An 18,473-nucleotide genomic window follows, 5' to 3' on the forward strand; every position below is an offset into this window, starting at 1 on the left:
ATCATAATGAAATAGATCTCAATCTCAAAAACTCATTTTAAACTGGTGATAATCACGTGACTACAGCATTGCATCACACCCGCACCCACGCAATTGTGGCAGTGTGCGAACAAGATGAAAGCCATGTCCACGTCAATATAAAACTCAGTCTCGATACTTTATTTTACTTTACTCAGATACTTGACTTTATTCATCTCGGTGTCTTCCATACCGAACAAATCTCGATATTCTTGAGAGTACATTGTCCTTTGAAATTTAACGAATGGTTTATACACTAGCGGATCCAAGCGGGGAGGCAAGGGGCTAATGGGCCACATCCTAGAGAATTAAATAAGGTATTGTAACGTGGGAAGACGAGAGAGAGTATCAACTGTCTAAGTGCATTCGTGGATGAACAATAGAGACCCCGGATTAGGCTAACGGGACTCAGTAAGTGTCTGAACAAAGTATAAGCTGGGTTTCTCACAGAACGGGGCGAGTGCGCGTATACATGCCAATGGATCGGGGATGCTATTCTGGGCAACTTGTCCTTTATAAGGAGGTAAACACGGTAGATCAATTATTCTGGAGTGAGCGGTGTAAGTGCCCGAATAAAGGATACGCTGGAGTTCTCACTGACCTGGGTGAGTGCGTTCGTGAACAATATACTCGCCAGGGTAGACCTTTAAGTGCCTAGACAATAAACACATTAATGAATCGGAGAAGCTGCGCTGGACAACTTGTCCTTTATAAGGATGTACACATGGTAGATCAGATTATTCTAAGATGAGCGTAGGTTTCGTGTGGACCTCCCAAATCATTGAATAAATGCTGTGAAGCGACTTTGGCCTTTCATTTGGATCTTGAACCCACCCCCACGCAACAGTACATATTATAAACAATCGAAATTATGTATTTTGTGTTTTAATAATTCAGTTAAAATAATTTTGTACAATAAGCTTATAATAATAATGTAATAACTGATTAAACGTTTAATTATTATTGAAAAAAATATGTGTGTGTGTGTATTACAAATTATGAATGGCCTCCTCTCTGCCAATTTTCTGGATCCGCCCCTGAGTTTATACCGGGTTGACACGATGCAACTAGCTTGATCCAAGTTACTTGACGAGTATCTTTGCAACAGGTGATCCAATCGTTTTTGAACGTTTTTGACGTACAAGTAACGTCCGAGCTACTTGGTCCAAGCTACCTGTATCGTGTCAACCCGATATTAGGAAAATAGTTTATTTGTGGTTCGAGATTGCAATGACCCATTGATAAAAATTCTCTTGGCAAAAAAAAGGCGCAAATACGCAGATACAGATTTTTTTTCAAATTTGCGATCAAATGCAAACTACGGACGGTCTACGGCCCACAGTTTAAAAGTCACTGCCGAATGTATATATGTATGTATATACATTAACCGTGAACCACGAACCGTGGACTAATAAGATAAGTTTAAAATAAATTCTAAGATCACGTTTTAATTACAAATCTAAACAAAATTCACGTTTAAAGATAATATCTAATTAACTATTTATTGTGTCTACATAATTGTTCAAAATATCCTATATATTATATGTATTAACATACATATTATCGTTGCCAGAAAAATACACAGATGTCGATCTTTAAGCTCGTGCAATACAAATTCACGCATTTAATAATTCAAACAGCAGCAAGTCATATATGTACATATTACATAGATAGATTGATATTAATAGCTGTGCGATTCTGTTTGACATATGATACTATATTAATTATTACAATCAATGAAAATAAACCCGTCCATATAAATATGTACATATAGTAATTAAGCTTAATGACTGGATGAGTACATTTATGTCTCATAGCTTTTTTTTGTTATCTTTTTATGTATACAGTATAAATTTCGTTTTATTGTACAATACAGTATAATTTATATTTAATATCATAATGTATTATTGATGTTAAGTGTCAAAATAAGATTCTATGAAGATAAATAATGCTATCAATGGTGAAAATGTGCGGTTTAATATTGTTATCTAAAAAGTTATTGTTGACGCTTGACAACTTCCTGTGTCGATTTTGCGACTTTTATGAATTACGAGTACATACGAATGTCTGTCAGTCGTTTTCACTTTACGATAGTGTGTTATAAAATGAAACAATATCGCGCATTTGATCTTCCGCCTGGTGCAAGGTGACTCTTGGTTGTTTTATATGCAGTTATATTAACGAAAAAATATCGTAACGATCCATTCATACGGTAGAAACTTTCGAAAAGTTCGATTGTATTGCGCATTTTGAATGGTTTCGGTAAAAGGAAAAAAATGTAAAACAATATCTTTCATACATTTTGTTTGGCGCGTTCACACCAAGAACATACAAAATTTTCAATTATTTTTCTATATACTTATTATTATTATTTGAAATGGCAATGAGCGAGTCACGTAGTTAGAAGAATGGGTGAAAGAATGATAACTGAGAGAATGTAAAAGGGTGATGGATGGATAAATTTAGAAAAATGTGTGAGATGAGATGGAGGAGATTTGCTCAAAGCAAAGGCGAAAACAGAGCTTGTTGCAGAGGTTTCCATCTCCAGAGTTTCCAGATGTTGATTTTTTTAATATAATTAATATAATTTGGATCAGTTCGTCCATAAATTTTTTTATTGGATAAAAGCCTATCCACTTCTAAGCTACGCTTATAACATTCTCCCTTGCATTATTTTACTTTCTCTTGGGTACTCTAACTCTGGAGCACTTCTTTTGTCCATCCGTCTAACCTCTAGTCACCTCTCTTCGATGTTCTTTGCTTTCCGTCTGTCTTTTTTACGGTTCGGTGATAATTTCGCACACGTCACGAAAACCTCGAACATGGAATATCTGGCACTCGGAAATTCCATCCACCGGGAGTTAAAATTATAACGTTAAAGAAACAGTTACAATTATAAATCCGAGTGTCGGATTTTCCGTATTCGGGATTTTCGTGGCAACGATTGTCGTGTGCGAGATCGCCATGTGCGAAATTCTCCCATTACCCCTTTTTACACCCAGCATACAAGGTTTCATACTTAGAGCATAGAACTTTTGGCATTCGATTCCTAAATGTTTTGTATATATACGCCATCACTACCAAAACACATTGAAAACTGAAGTTTATTCGCAATATACGAATAATTTATTATATTGGAAATATTATTCGGAAATTATAAATTGTTCCTACATTTGAAACCAAACTTTCTAATACACTAACCACCAAATACTCTCATAAAACTCGTTGTATTTACGAAGACCCACCCCCACTCTTTGGAGCATGTGCGCAAACACAAAAGTGAGTACAATATCATTGAGTGCGCATCTTTTTCATGGAGTAGGGTGAGCCATCGTGAGCACTGTAAATATTGAAGCTGCTATTTGTATCATCTCAATAAGAACACTTAAGAATTAATCCAGGATTAGAATTAAATGAAAAAGTCCAACTTACTTGGCGCCAAAGACTTCAGCCATTCTTCCACCTGGAATTTCAGTCAAGATGTAGCCCCAGTAGAAGCAACCGTGTAGCAAATTCTGCTGAAAAGCATCCCAAACGAACCGATCGCCGTTGATGGGAGTTTCCTGAAATTGAAACGCAACCATAAATGCACATGCAATTAATTCAGTCGATTTCCTCAAGAGTCAAGATTGATATGGCTCGGAATTGCTATTACACTTGAACCTTGGTAATGATCTCCAGTTATTAAAACACGGACACGATGTTTATCCGCCAATCGTCAACCAACTGCGCAAATGTGAGGAAAATCTAGTCATCATTATACTCGGCTTTTCATTATTTCAAATTTGTCGAGCACACTTGTGGCGTAGTGCAATTATTGTTACGAAGAAAGTCTATCGATATAGAGGTTTCTCTTGGCAAGTGTGAATTTTCTCATGTAAGCACTTGCAAGTAGATACACTCGTTTTATGGTAAGTAGAAACCGGAAGTTTCATACTAAATTTGGTACTACAAATTTACTTATAGCAATCACCTCGTATTCAATATATTTTTCAGCATATAGGCATAATATACATATAACATTAAAATTTTAAAATGATTTTGTTCGACTTTTCCTCGAAATATGTATGCATATACATAGTACATATGTACATACATATGTACAAACACAAGTGATAAGGAGACGACACTGGATACATAGCAGTTGTCAAGCAGCATAATGTCAAGCTCAATGTTTCTGAATAGCACAAGCCGTATTATTTAATTAAAAAAAAAGTCAGCTGCGGCACAATTTATAATTATGTATAAATGGAATAAATACGCTTTAATTTGTGTGAAATTTTCGATAGCGGAGCATATTTTTAGTCAATACAACGATACACAATTCTTAAAGGTCACTTAATTGTTATTACTAGTTTAAAATAATATTTACCATTCATCAAACAAATTATGTATATAGTAGGAAATCTACATTAGTCAACAAACTTTGTTATGAAAATACGCGATTCCTATTGATCAGAATTAGACATCGGATGGTTACCGGGGCAATTGCAAATAACAAAACACCGTTCCAATAACGTTCAAAACAAGAGAGCAAAAAAGCTTGTAAGAAAATAGTTTTTATTTCTACCAAATTAACAATAGTCAAACCCTTTGCTCCGATCCCTATCCTGAGTCTCGCCAGAAAATCTAAATCATAGTCTACATATTCGTATGAATTTCATACATTAACAAATTAATTTAGTAAAATAATGAGAATAAGAAAAAACTTAAGACGGAGGAAACAATTGGTTTTGGCCACAGCACATCAAAACACGTGCAATTCATCGATTTTATTTATAATAAAGAAATGATTAAATTTACATTTATTAGTGTAATTAATTCAATAAAATTGGAGACTCTAGTTCACAGCCACGCAACCTTTTGGTATTGTTTACGACTTTGTCAGCTACGTACATAAATACATATGTATGTACTCTATCGGCATTCGCAAGCTAGTCCCTACATACATACATAGGTGACAAAATGTTAACTAACATTGGTTTTAATTTCAATCACAAAGATGATCATCAGTAAAAGGATAAAAAGGGACGATTGTATACTACGCGACAAAAACCCAAAGGGGTGCTTCTAAATTCTTAAAATTAAACCACTATATGTAGATTGTGCAACTACTCACCATCGTCACATTTTGATCGCTGATCGTATAATTGTCCAAGGTTATGTTTGATGTGGGTTCTACCATGGCCACAATGGCTATAGTCAAATTCACCCTCAAGGCATAGTTGAGCATGAATCCCATGATGACCATAATGTACAAAACCACGTGACATGAGAGCCATCCTGAAAAATAAACAATACTTAAATCAAATAATTCTCAGATCAAATTGCATGTTTTGAAGTTCCAGGTGAATTGTGCTGAAAAACAACTCGAATGACTCAAATTTGCAATGCAGAAATTGCATATTTGAAGAAAAATAAATGGTAAACGACCGTCAGACTTTGTATAGTGAGGTGTTTCGGTTTAACGCGTCTATTGTGCTGGTAAACAATAATGTGTTTTAAAAAAAATAACAATGCAGTGTTTACATCGGGTTGTACAAATTGAAACATTTATTGATTTTAAAATTTACCACTTGATTGTCTATAGAAATCTACAATTTTCAATTTGAATCATCAAATTTTCTACGCAACTTGTGATACAAAATGGTGTCCAGGCAAAAAGTTCGGCACAAAAGCGCCCCGACATAATCGCCCCGACTGAACCGCGAGGCGTCAACACCGCGTGAGACAAAACCACGCGGGAACAAAATCGCGCCAGAAAATATGATAAAACTAAAATAACAGTTTTGACTTCGATTTAAATTTTGCCTTCAATGTACATACATACATATGTTGGTATAAAGCGGCCCGACGCATTGTTTAACGTTGAAAGTGAGAATTTCACATCAATAATTATCACTATTCAGTTGCATTTACTATAAAATTACCGATATTTTTATACCGGAACTCAAATTCTAAATCGATATTATTATTTTGTCATATATTCTGGCGCGGTTTTATAGCTGGGTGCTTTTTTCTTGCGCTATTTTGTCTCCCGTGGTTTTGACGACTCGCGGTTATATCGGTGCGGCTACGTTGGGGCACTTTTGTCTCTCGCGCTCTAGTCGGGTTACCACAAAATAGACCGTCGACGATTTTCGGAAATTTATTTATTTATTTATTTTACATACATATTTTTACATACATACATATATACAAATATACCAGGAAGGCTTAACAGGTAAACCCCAAATGCGCCTTCCTGGTCCACATAATTATTACATAGACACATGTAAATCTAAACAATATCTGACATCTATGGTCAGATATTACAAACATCGTATGAATACGATAAATAACGATGAATAACTTTCATGTAACAATACGAATTTTATATTCGATAAACAACCACAGAGACATCTATGATAAGCAATATGGCGAAACCTAAGTTATAACAATAACCAAAGGCTTGCAACAGAAAATTGGGAAGGAAAGGAAAGAAACGCCAATTTTTATAGGAAGCGTTTCAATGAAAATCAGGAAAATTGGCAAATTCTGATAAGAAACGATCGACCCCGACAAACCAAGGTCTGGCCAACAACGAGACTTAGCAGGAATCGAACCCGTAACATCAAGTACGAAATAATTCAACATTCACCACTAGACCACGCTGCTGGAAATAGTTGGAACCTGAAATCGAAGGGCTCTCATACAATTTTTTTACAACAACGATACAATATAGAATGATGAATATTATGTTTTCAAATACGAAAATATTGCGTCAGACACCCTAAAAAAGCAAAGGCAAAGTCGTCAAATTATCTACGAGAATACCTTAACTTGCAGGTCTAGTTCTCTAAATTTGCACCGAACGAAGGGTCTTCCTATGTGCGTCGTGTAAACAGAGTCAAGGCGATCGAACTTGTAGGAAATGACCCCGGTTTACATTGACCATTACAATTCGTCGAAAGAATGTGCGTAAACTTATGTCGAAACAGTACCTTGGACTTGTCTTCGATATAATTCACTACGCTTCGATTTTTATATACAAACTCTCTCTAAACCTACATATGTACATACATACATATGTAGGGTCACCATTCTTAATCTATTACATATACAGTACTTGTACTCGTTTTCAAATAGTGCGTACCTACTGATTACTCTTTTGGTAGATAGTGACTCTCGATTCGAGATTTGTAAAATGCTAATGGTTCCATAGGTAGAGCGATTAGTTGGACAATTTATTGCTCTTCGAATCGTAATGACTATAATAGGTAGCTGGATTTTCAATGCATTATTTAATAACGGACCTTTGATTACTGAACCAAAGTTGAATGATTTATCTTTTGGTTTTGCGCAGTAAAATTGCCAATTCCAAAGTAAGTATCTACATATTCATACATACATATGTGTGTATAATAAAAAAATGATTGCCAATTTTAAAAATGATCAGCTTCAGTTTGATTCTTAGTAATTTACGGTTTGAATTGTTAACCGAAATAAAAATAATAAATAATAATTATTGGGATAACCCAATGTTTTTAGTCCTTTAGGACTAAAATAATAACATTGATTTTGAACTTTTGAAAGCGGAAGAAGTCATTGAGTCATTGAAGTTATCAACACACATTAGCCACTAGCGTAGTGCACTGGTAGACCTATTGCATACCAGTAGATACATAGTTCATAGGTTCAAATCCTAGCCAAATACGCTGCTGGCAAGGTCTTGGTTTCCTATAAGAATTTTCCGATTTTTCTAGTTTAATTGTTGTGGCGGATCCAATTAATCAATATCCCCCCTCAGTTTCTCACAAATTCGAGTAATTAGCATCTCGAATTTGTTGAATCTTATAAACGCTACCTACATACTCGTAAATTTTCTGTATCAAAAACATTGTTGATTGTCCATAGATGTCTCTATTTGTATTCTATTTTCGGTTATGTTTTAAATAAAATTTTATGTATAAAATTGTTTGTACTTTTCCTTTTAAATGACATTGAAAAAAGTGTGCCGCAAATGCAAAAATTCATCCATAAAAATACGCCGCAGACAATTTTTTTTAATGAGGAGTACATTATCGATCAGTAATGTGATTGAAGTATAATGAAGCGTTCCCAAGTAAACAAAACGAGTGGTCGAAACTAATGCCCTTCATGATTTTTCGTCATGTCCTATAGTTATGATTGATCCACCTCGTCTCAAGGTACATATGTACATAAGGATCTTTGGAGCATGCTGTACTCGTTCGGCTTAATCTGCATAATGGGACACTGAAGCCAATTGCTGCAATGAAAGCGATCGTTGGAAAAAATGCGCGCCGAACCGTAAGAAAAGGTTGACGACCCCTAAGAGTAAAATTCGGGCCGCATTTTTAATTCTACGTGGGTCGTTCATGTGTAATGATACGTTTCAGAGTTTTGAAACGAATTCCAAATTAGACATGCGAGAAAATTACAGTTCAGATAAGGAATGCGGCGAGACAGACAAATTTTGTGTGCGCTTTTAATTGTCGAGATGATTTTTGTATCAAATTTGAATAGGAAAATTGTATGTACATATATGTATATACACTACGATTATTCTATTTCTGGTCGAGATAGCGTGGGTTGCATCATTGATGCTATTTCAAAGTATGTACTACTTTATATGTACATGCGTATAGTCAAATTGGGAAATATTGACTTCACAAGCACGAGTCATTACTGTCGAGTCAAGGACGATACTTTATTATTCATATGTTTATAAATTATATCTTTGACTTCATATGATTTTCATAGTCATAATTCAAATCAGCGTTTTCCTTGTTAATATAAAGGCGTACATACATATGTATGTAGTTTTGCCTAATGATCCGAATTCTCATGAGTGTTTTTTTGATGCCTCAACTTCTTGATTATTTTTTAGTACAAAAGCAATTCCGAAATTGAGTGGCAGTAAATAAAAATATATAATTGCTTCTCTTGTTCACTATTTTTTCTTTTGCATTATACAAAAAAGATTAATGAAATTAAGGATGTCGAAGTGTTACGTTCCTAAGGCAAATATTTAACAGTGGAATCTACATATGTCAAACTAACCGGCGTTGCTCGGCAAAACTTAAAGCGCAGACACACAGAAAGGTACGCGACACGTGTTTTTTTTTTTAGATAGTTTTGCACACATAAAAAACGCTAGCACGCATGATATATGGCACGCTATGGCACCTAGGCCAAAAATTCCCCCTCGACTGTTTTCGGTGATAATTTATCCTTGTATTGACAGGTTTGACAGTGATCAATAACGGTGATTCATATATTTGAAGAAATGTAGGAGAAACTTGTCGAAATAATAAGCAGCATGGCTCGGTGGTTGGGCTTTTGCCTAACACCAAGAGGCGCCGGGTTCGATCCCGTGAGTTGAACTCGATTGAAAAGTATTTATTTCGCGTATATTTGTAATCTGCTGGTGAGACTTGGATATTTGTGACTTAAGGTCGATCGTTTCCCATCAGAGTTTGCCAATTTTTCTGATTTCATCGTAGAAACGGTTCCTCAATTAAATTGGCCAAAAACTTCCTACCTACCATATCACCACTATTTGACTATAAAAAAAATTACGTACAAGCTAAAATTCATAGATGTATCGTTAATTTCGAGTTAGTAGTTTTAGTTAGAGTAGTTTTCAGTGTCTCATAATTCAGCGACTTATGTAATAAAAATGCTACATTGTTTGTAATTGGCCAAGAAGGTGCATTGGGGTTTACTTGTTAGGCTTTCCTGGTATGTATGGATATAAAAATAAAAATAAAAATAAGATCGCACGAATTAACAATGACCTGAAGAAAAGCCCTTTTCAGCTGGAAACCACGAGCACATGCATTATAAAGTTTTACTCGGCGTATGGGGGGCTATTTGGACTCTTTAGTTCAGTATAGAGGTCCTTCAACCCAAATTTAACAGTTCTATGTATATTGAAAAATGTGCCTGGACAAACACACTTGCCCAGCGTCTCCCGAGTGTTTTTCTATGAAGTATTTTATATTTTGTATTGGTACCCTTCCCAATATACCAAATAGTATACTGAATTTATTGGCCTTTGAAAATTCTGGACTTGAAGAGTGTCTGAATGAAAATCTGACTGGTGTTATTATTTATCAGTCAATACTTTAGGGTGCATTATAACTAGAGGCGGGACCGGAAGCGTGCCGTTTATTGTTCAATTGTTGTAAATGCTTTGTAAAAAAGATTCGTCAAACCTTTAACAATGCATTTTCAACATTTGAACAATAAACGGCCCCCTCAGGGTCCGGGCCTTAATTATAACTAGTCTTCGGCGGTGGAGCGTGCTTTTTCGAGGAAAGAGGACGTTTTGGGGCTATTTTCCAGGAAATAGGGCAAACTAAAAGCTAAAAATAAAAAAGGTTCACAATAGAAGTTGATAATAGGAAACCCCTCTTTCCTGGAAAATTGCACCCTAACGCCTATCCTTAATTATAACTAACTTATGTAACTGTCCATACCTGCAAAAGTTGCATAGATAAACTCAAGTAAAATAAAGTAAAACACCCAAATCCAAGTATACATGTTACGTACGTAGCGGGTACTCAAAAAAGGTATATTAAGTGCAAAACTTCGCTGACGGATTAAAAAAGCACCGGTTTGCAAATAATTGACTAATGGTGAGTCAAGAAGATAAGTATCGCATTTCCAAGAAAGCAAATCTGCTCAGAGTCGCGTGACTGCGATGGGGGTCAAACAATGGCGCCTGCAATGAGTGTCGTAAGCGAACAGCCTCTGGGTTTACGGAGTCATGTGACTCCGCGGGTCCAGACGAGGCGCCAACTCATGCCAAAGGCGAAAAATCAACAAAACAACATCTGCAAAAATCGAACGGTATCGGACTGTTTTTATCGGCGTCGATATGATTTTAAACATACGTGCATACATGATGTAGATAATAAACGGTAGAAAGGGGTATTAGACCGCCTTTGCGAAGTCTATTCAGTGCTTATCGAAACAAACAGGAATGTTCTGTTTAATTCAGTTGTAAATTGAGTCCATCGGAAGTGTTTCAGGCTTGTTGAACTCAATTCGCCATACGATTGTCAATGTGTTAACTCTAAAATCAGGTTTGTTAGCATTTTTTTTTTTATAATTTGTATTTTTCCCACGATTCCATTACAGGTTGCCACTGAACGATACCTATGGTATTAAACTGGTACATATGTATATAAATTTATAGATTATAAAGTTTTAAAAACATATTCAAATATTTATATTTATATAGTTTTTGATGAATTTGATGAGGTACCGTTTAAATAATGAAATCAGATAAACTGATCACTGATCAGTGATCAGTAGACTGCGGATACAGACAGTGGTTTTTCCAGGAATCGGGGTTTGGCTCTATTTACGAAGCATGAGTACAAAAAAAATGGTTGGGCGAACCTTTTACAACAATTGAACAATAAACGGCGCGCTGTGGATCCGGCCACTAGTGATCAGTAGTGGCCGGACCCACAGCGCGCCGTCCATTGTTCAATTGTTGTAAACGCTTTGTTAAAGGTTCACCGAACCTTTTTTTTGTACTCTAGCTTTGTATATAGAGCCAAACCGCCCCGATTACTGGAAAAAGCACGCTCTCTATCCGCGCTCTAGTGGTCAGCATAGGCCGGCGCGAACCTGCGCACCATTGTTCATTTTTACGGTGAACCTTTTTCTTTGCTCTCTAGTTTTGTAGTTTGCCCTGTTTGATGGAAAATAGTCCCAAAACGCCCTCTTTCCTGGAAAAAGCACGCTCCACCGCCGAAGACTAGAGATCAGTGATCAGTAAAGGGCGGATAGAGAGCGTGCTTTTTCCAGGAAACACGGCGTTTTGGGTCTATTCACAAAGCTAGAGTGCAATAAAAAAAGGTTCGGCGAACCTTTATCAAAGGTTCATCATAAAAATGAACAATGCACAACGAACAATAAACAAAGAACGGCACGCTTCCGGTCCTACCTCTAGTGATCAGTAGTCACCGGAGCCTGAGGGGGCCGTGTATTGTTCAAAGGTTGTAAATGCATTGTTAAAGGTTTGCCGAACAATGGATAGCACTGTGACTATCCTACCTCTAGTGATCAGCAACTAACATAAAAATGGTCAATTTCTTAGAAAAATAATGCTTTTTTTGGCAAACAACACCAATGGAGCGGTCTATTGTTATTTGAAAAGCATCCCCGAAAAACCTATCAAAAAGTTTATTCACTTTCTCAAAAGCAAGCAAAAAAATATGAAAAGCTGCCGATTTTATTCGACTTATACATAAATACTCGTTCTATAGAAATAGCCCATACAAAATGAACTTCGTTCCTGCTAATTTAAATTCCATTCGATCCCATTCAAAAGAAGACAAAAAAAACACGGAAAATATCCTTTTCTGAAACATTGTACTTCATAGCAAACTAAAAACTTTCATCGCGATGAAACAAGAACAATTCCACTTTCACCCTACATATATTCATAAATTAAACTAGCATAGCTATTAAAAATGCTTGACAGCCCCTGGCCAAACCGCAGAACATATTTTATGCAAAGAATTCGCTGTCAGTGTTACAAAAAACAAGGTGCATTACAAATAATGTCCTTCTACGAGCATCACGACATTGGATTACAACATGAGAGATCAAAGACCCGAAACGTAACTTTTGCATTACGAAATAGTGCATTTTTAATATAAACACGTGTACTACTATACAATAACGTACCTAGCATACGTGTTTATTTGTAAATTATAAGCAGTATCGTGCAATAATTCAACGTATTGCATTAAATGATTTAATTATATATAATATTATACGACTACGACTATTTTATAAACGTTACATTACATTTGTTGAGGCGTAAATCAATCTCGCTTGAAAAAATGTTTACTCGGTTGACAGATCCCCAACTGGAACCTTTGGCCTTTGATTAGAAAAAAAATCGTCATAAGTAAAAAGGAAAATTTAATGCTAATATTCTGCATGTAAGTATTAAATCATCGCAGATTCAATATTGATGATAAGATAACGCAAACATTTCGTCGAAATATTAAAAAAAAATACTTTAGACTTGATTGATTTTTTTTCTTTACTTTTTTTACAAAATTGAATCAAACATTTAATCAAATATTTACATATGTTGTTATATTATAAAAAGTGAAAAAGCGTGTTATATACATACATACATACATAATATTCTATGAAAATTGCATGATCATGTTATTTTTAGCATTTTTCCTCCCACAGTTTCGTTTCCAACGATTATATTACACTACTTTTATTTTAATGTGATTTCAATCATTCTTTGCATATCATATACATATTTAGCCAGCACTATAGCTCGTTGGTTGCGCTAATGCTAACCATCAAGAGGTCTCTAGTTCGAGCCCTGGTTTTATATCGTTTGAAAATAATTTATTCCGAGTATTTCTACAGTTCTGCTGGTCAGACTTGGAAATTTGTGACTCCAAGTCGATCGTTTCCTATCAGAGTTTGCCAATTTATCTGATTTCATTATTGAAACGGTTCCTAACCAAATTGGGAACCAACCTACCTTACCACCACTTTTTGAATATAATTTCGAATTTATAATCTATGAATTTTTGTATTTACAAATTTAAAACCATTCGGCGAAACGTATAATGGCACTGAACTCACACTTTTATCACATTTATTTCAATGTATCAATTGGATTGGAAAAAGTGTCTGCATTATTTATTAAGGATTCCTACTATTAAGTACAAGTAAAAAACATTATTAATATGAACACAAATTTATTAAGTTTAAAATATGACACGCAGACGATTGAATGAAAGGTGGAATAAGAAGATACTCAAATGGTAATTGAGAGAATCTACGAGTCAACAAACAACTACATATGTACATACAATATACTCCAAAAGTAATAGGTTGACGAAATTATTCAAATATTAGATAGTGTTGGAGCAAGTGATGCTATTATTATGAAGCAGAGCTCAGAGCTTATCAAAGATAAGGAAGCAGAGCTCAAAAAACCACACTATATATTATATTCTATTTTTTTTCCCCTATCGTAGAAATTGAATAATTGCAGATAAGATTTTACTGTTTTTTTGACCGAAGTGCACACAACATGGTTATGAAGCTTATGCAAAAGGAGCAGCAATGCATTGATAAATAATTCATCACAACGTATCGAATACCTTCGCCGAAGCTAAAGTTTTGGGTACTTCTTCTTTGAGATGTGTTAAAAAAATTTAAAAAAAATGTATACGTACATACATAACTCGCAACAATTAGAGATTTTTACTCAAAAGCAGTCCACAGACGGTAAACTAGTCTATCGTAGGGTTGCTAGTCGATAGATTGTCGGTTGAAGGAACCTCTACGGCAGACAAATTTGAGGTTACCGATTTGCCCATAGATGTGCCAGTAAAGACACAGACACATACTCGTACGGCACGACATGCCTAGATTGACCGTAGCTGTGAATGGGCGTGTTTTTATGTCATTGTTAATTCGTACGATATTTAAGTTTCTCCAACATTTCTTCAAATAGAGTCACCGTTATCGATTACTGCCAAACTATGTCAATACAAGTAAAATATATTACCCAAAACACTCGTGATCTTGATTGCCATAGCATAGATCAGACGTGCTAGCGTTTTTTTAACCTGTGTTAAATTATCTAAAAATATGTAGCACTTGCCGCATACGACTCTATGCCTGCACCTTTATTTTGATGTAACTAGACGTATTACTTCAAATTAAGGACTTAAGATGTCTTTCTGTCTTCTTCGGTCTACATACATATGTATGTAGTTTTTTCCTAATGATCCGAATTCTCATGAGTGTTTTTTTGATGCCTCAACTTCTTGATTATTTTTTAGTACAAAAGCAATTCCGAAATTGAGTGGCAGTAAATAAAAATATATAATTGCTTCTCTTGTTCACTATTTTTTCTTTTGCATTATACAAAAAAGATTAATGAAATTAAGGATGTCGAAGTGTTACGTTCCTAAGGCAAATATTTAACAGTGGAATCTACATATGTCAAACTAACCGGCGTTGCTCGGCAAAACTTAAAGCGCAGACACGTGTTTTTTTTTTAGATAGTTTTGCACACATAAAAAACGCTAGCACGCATGATATATGGCACGCTATGGCACCTAGATCAAAAATTCCCCCTCGACTGTTTTCGGTGATATTTTATCCTTGTATTGACATAGGTTTGACAGTGATCAATAACGGTGATTCATATATTTGAAGAAATGTAGGAGAAACTTGTCGAAATAATAAGCAGCATGGCTCGGTGGTTGGGCTTTTGCCTAACACCAAGAGGCGCCGGGTTCGATCCCGTGAGTTGAACTCGATTGAAAAGTATTTATTTCGCGTATATTTGTAATCTGCTGGTGAGACTTGGATATTTGTGACTTAAGGTCGATCGTTTCCCATCAGAGTTTGCCAATTTTTCTGATTTCATCGTAGAAACGGTTCCTCAATTAAATTGGCCAAAAACTTCCTACCTACCATATCACCACTATTTGACTATAAAAAAAATTACGTACAAGCTAAAATTCATAGATGTATCGTTAATTTCGAGTTAGTAGTTTTAGTTAGAGTAGTTTTCAGTGTCTCATAATTCAGCGACTTATGTAATAAAAATGCTACATTGTTTGTAATTGGCCAAGAAGGTGCATTGGGGTTTACTTGTTAGGCTTTCCTGGTATGTATGGATATAAAAATAAAAATAAAAATAAGATCGCACGAATTAACAATGACCTGAAGAAAAGCCCTTTTCAGCTGGAAACCACGAGCACATGCATTATAAAGTTTTACTCGGCGTATGGGGGGCTATTTGGACTCTTTAGTTCAGTATAGAGGTCCTTCAACCCAAATTTAACAGTTCTATGTATATTGAAAAATGTGCCTGGACAAACACACTTGCCCAGCGTCTCCCGAGTGTTTTTCTATGAAGTATTTTATATTTTGTATTGGTACCCTTCCCAATATACCAAATAGTATACTGAATTTATTGGCCTTTGAAAATTCTGGACTTGAAGAGTGTCTGAATGAAAATCTGACTGGTGTTATTATTTATCAGTCAATACTTTAGGGTGCATTATAACTAGAGGCGGGACCGGAAGCGTGCCGTTTATTGTTCAATTGTTGTAAATGCTTTGTAAAAAAGATTCGTCAAACCTTTAACAATGCATTTTCAACATTTGAACAATAAACGGCCCCCTCAGGGTCCGGGCCTTAATTATAACTAGTCTTCGGCGGTGGAGCGTGCTTTTTCGAGGAAAGAGGACGTTTTGGGGCTATTTTCCAGGAAATAGGGCAAACTAAAAGCTAAAAATAAAAAAGGTTCACAATAGAAGTTGATAATAGGAAACCCCTCTTTCCTGGAAAATTGCACCCTAACGCCTATCCTTAATTATAACTAACTTATGTAACTGTCCATACCTGCAAAAGTTGCATAGATAAACTCAAGTAAAATAAAGTAAAACACCCAAATCCAAGTATACATGTTACGTACGTAGCGGGTACTCAAAAAAGGTATATTAAGTGCAAAACTTCGCTGACGGATTAAAAAAGCACCGGTTTGCAAATAATTGACTAATGGTGAGTCAAGAAGATAAGTATCGCATTTCCAAGAAAGCAAATCTGCTCAGAGTCGCGTGACTGCGATGGGGGTCAAACAATGGCGCCTGCAATGAGTGTCGTAAGCGAACAGCCTCTGGGTTTACGGAGTCATGTGACTCCGCGGGTCCAGACGAGGCGCCAACTCATGCCAAAGGCGAAAAATCAACAAAACAACATCTGCAAAAATCGAACGGTATCGGACTGTTTTTATCGGCGTCGATATGATTTTAAACATACGTGCATACATGATGTAGATAATAAACGGTAGAAAGGGGTATTAGACCGCCTTTGCGAAGTCTATTCAGTGCTTATCGAAACAAACAGGAATGTTCTGTTTAATTCAGTTGTAAATTGAGTCCATCGGAAGTGTTTCAGGCTTGTTGAACTCAATTCGCCATACGATTGTCAATGTGTTAACTCTAAAATCAGGTTTGTTAGCATTTTTTTTTTTATAATTTGTATTTTTCCCACGATTCCATTACAGGTTGCCACTGAACGATACCTATGGTATTAAACTGGTACATATGTATATAAATTTATAGATTATAAAGTTTTAAAAACATATTCAAATATTTATATTTATATAGTTTTTGATGAATTTGATGAGGTACCGTTTAAATAATGAAATCAGATAAACTGATCACTGATCAGTGATCAGTAGACTGCGGATACAGACAGTGGTTTTTCCAGGAATCGGGGTTTGGCTCTATTTACGAAGCATGAGTACAAAAAAAATGGTTGGGCGAACCTTTTACAACAATTGAACAATAAACGGCGCGCTGTGGATCCGGCCACTAGTGATCAGTAGTGGCCGGACCCACAGCGCGCCGTCCATTGTTCAATTGTTGTAAACGCTTTGTTAAAGGTTCACCGAACCTTTTTTTTGTACTCTAGCTTTGTATATAGAGCCAAACCGCCCCGATTACTGGAAAAAGCACGCTCTCTATCCGCGCTCTAGTGGTCAGCATAGGCCGGCGCGAACCTGCGCACCATTGTTCATTTTTACGGTGAACCTTTTTCTTTGCTCTCTAGTTTTGTAGTTTGCCCTGTTTGATGGAAAATAGTCCCAAAACGCCCTCTTTCCTGGAAAAAGCACGCTCCACCGCCGAAGACTAGAGATCAGTGATCAGTAAAGGGCGGATAGAGAGCGTGCTTTTTCCAGGAAACACGGCGTTTTGGGTCTATTCACAAAGCTAGAGTGCAATAAAAAAAGGTTCGGCGAACCTTTATCAAAGGTTCATCATAAAAATGAACAATGCACAACGAACAATAAACAAAGAACGGCACGCTTCCGGTCCTACCTCTAGTGATCAGTAGTCACCGGAGCCTGAGGGGGCCGTGTATTGTTCAAAGGTTGTAAATGCATTGTTAAAGGTTTGCCGAACAATGGATAGCACTGTGACTATCCTACCTCTAGTGATCAGCAACTAACATAAAAATGGTCAATTTCTTAGAAAAATAATGCTTTTTTTGGCAAACAACACCAATGGAGCGGTCTATTGTTATTTGAAAAGCATCCCCGAAAAACCTATCAAAAAGTTTATTCACTTTCTCAAAAGTAAGCAAAAAAATATGAAAAGCTGCCGATTTTATTCGACTTATACATAAATACTCGTTCGATAGAAATAGCCCATACAAAATGAACTTCGTTCCTGCTAATTTAAATTCCATTCGATCCCATTCAAAAGAAGACAAAAAAAACACGGAAAATATCCTTTTCTGAAACATTGTACTTCATAGCAAACTAAAAACTTTCATCGCGATGAAACAAGAACAATTCCACTTTCACCCTACATATATTCATAAATTAAACTAGCATAGCTATTAAAAATGCTTGACAGCCC

At 35.9% G+C, this 18,473-nt stretch overlaps 1 protein-coding gene across 1 annotated transcript in view; it reads right to left on the minus strand.

Annotated features, from left to right (window-relative positions):
- The window catches only part of LOC143915124 (sialin), an 87,333-nt gene that overhangs the window by 20,248 nt on the left and 48,612 nt on the right, over nt 1-18,473 (minus strand). The window contains exons 3-4 of the mRNA XM_077435565.1: nt 5,138-5,301; nt 3,451-3,581 (exon numbers count right to left, since the gene is read on the minus strand). Coding sequence (XP_077291691.1) covers nt 3,451-3,581; nt 5,138-5,301 — 295 coding nt within the window. The remainder of the gene's footprint in view (nt 1-3,450; nt 3,582-5,137; nt 5,302-18,473) is intronic.

Source organism: Arctopsyche grandis, chromosome 8, assembly GCF_051622035.1.
Source record: "Arctopsyche grandis isolate Sample6627 chromosome 8, ASM5162203v2, whole genome shotgun sequence".
Taxonomy (NCBI): domain Eukaryota; kingdom Metazoa; phylum Arthropoda; class Insecta; order Trichoptera; family Hydropsychidae; genus Arctopsyche; species Arctopsyche grandis.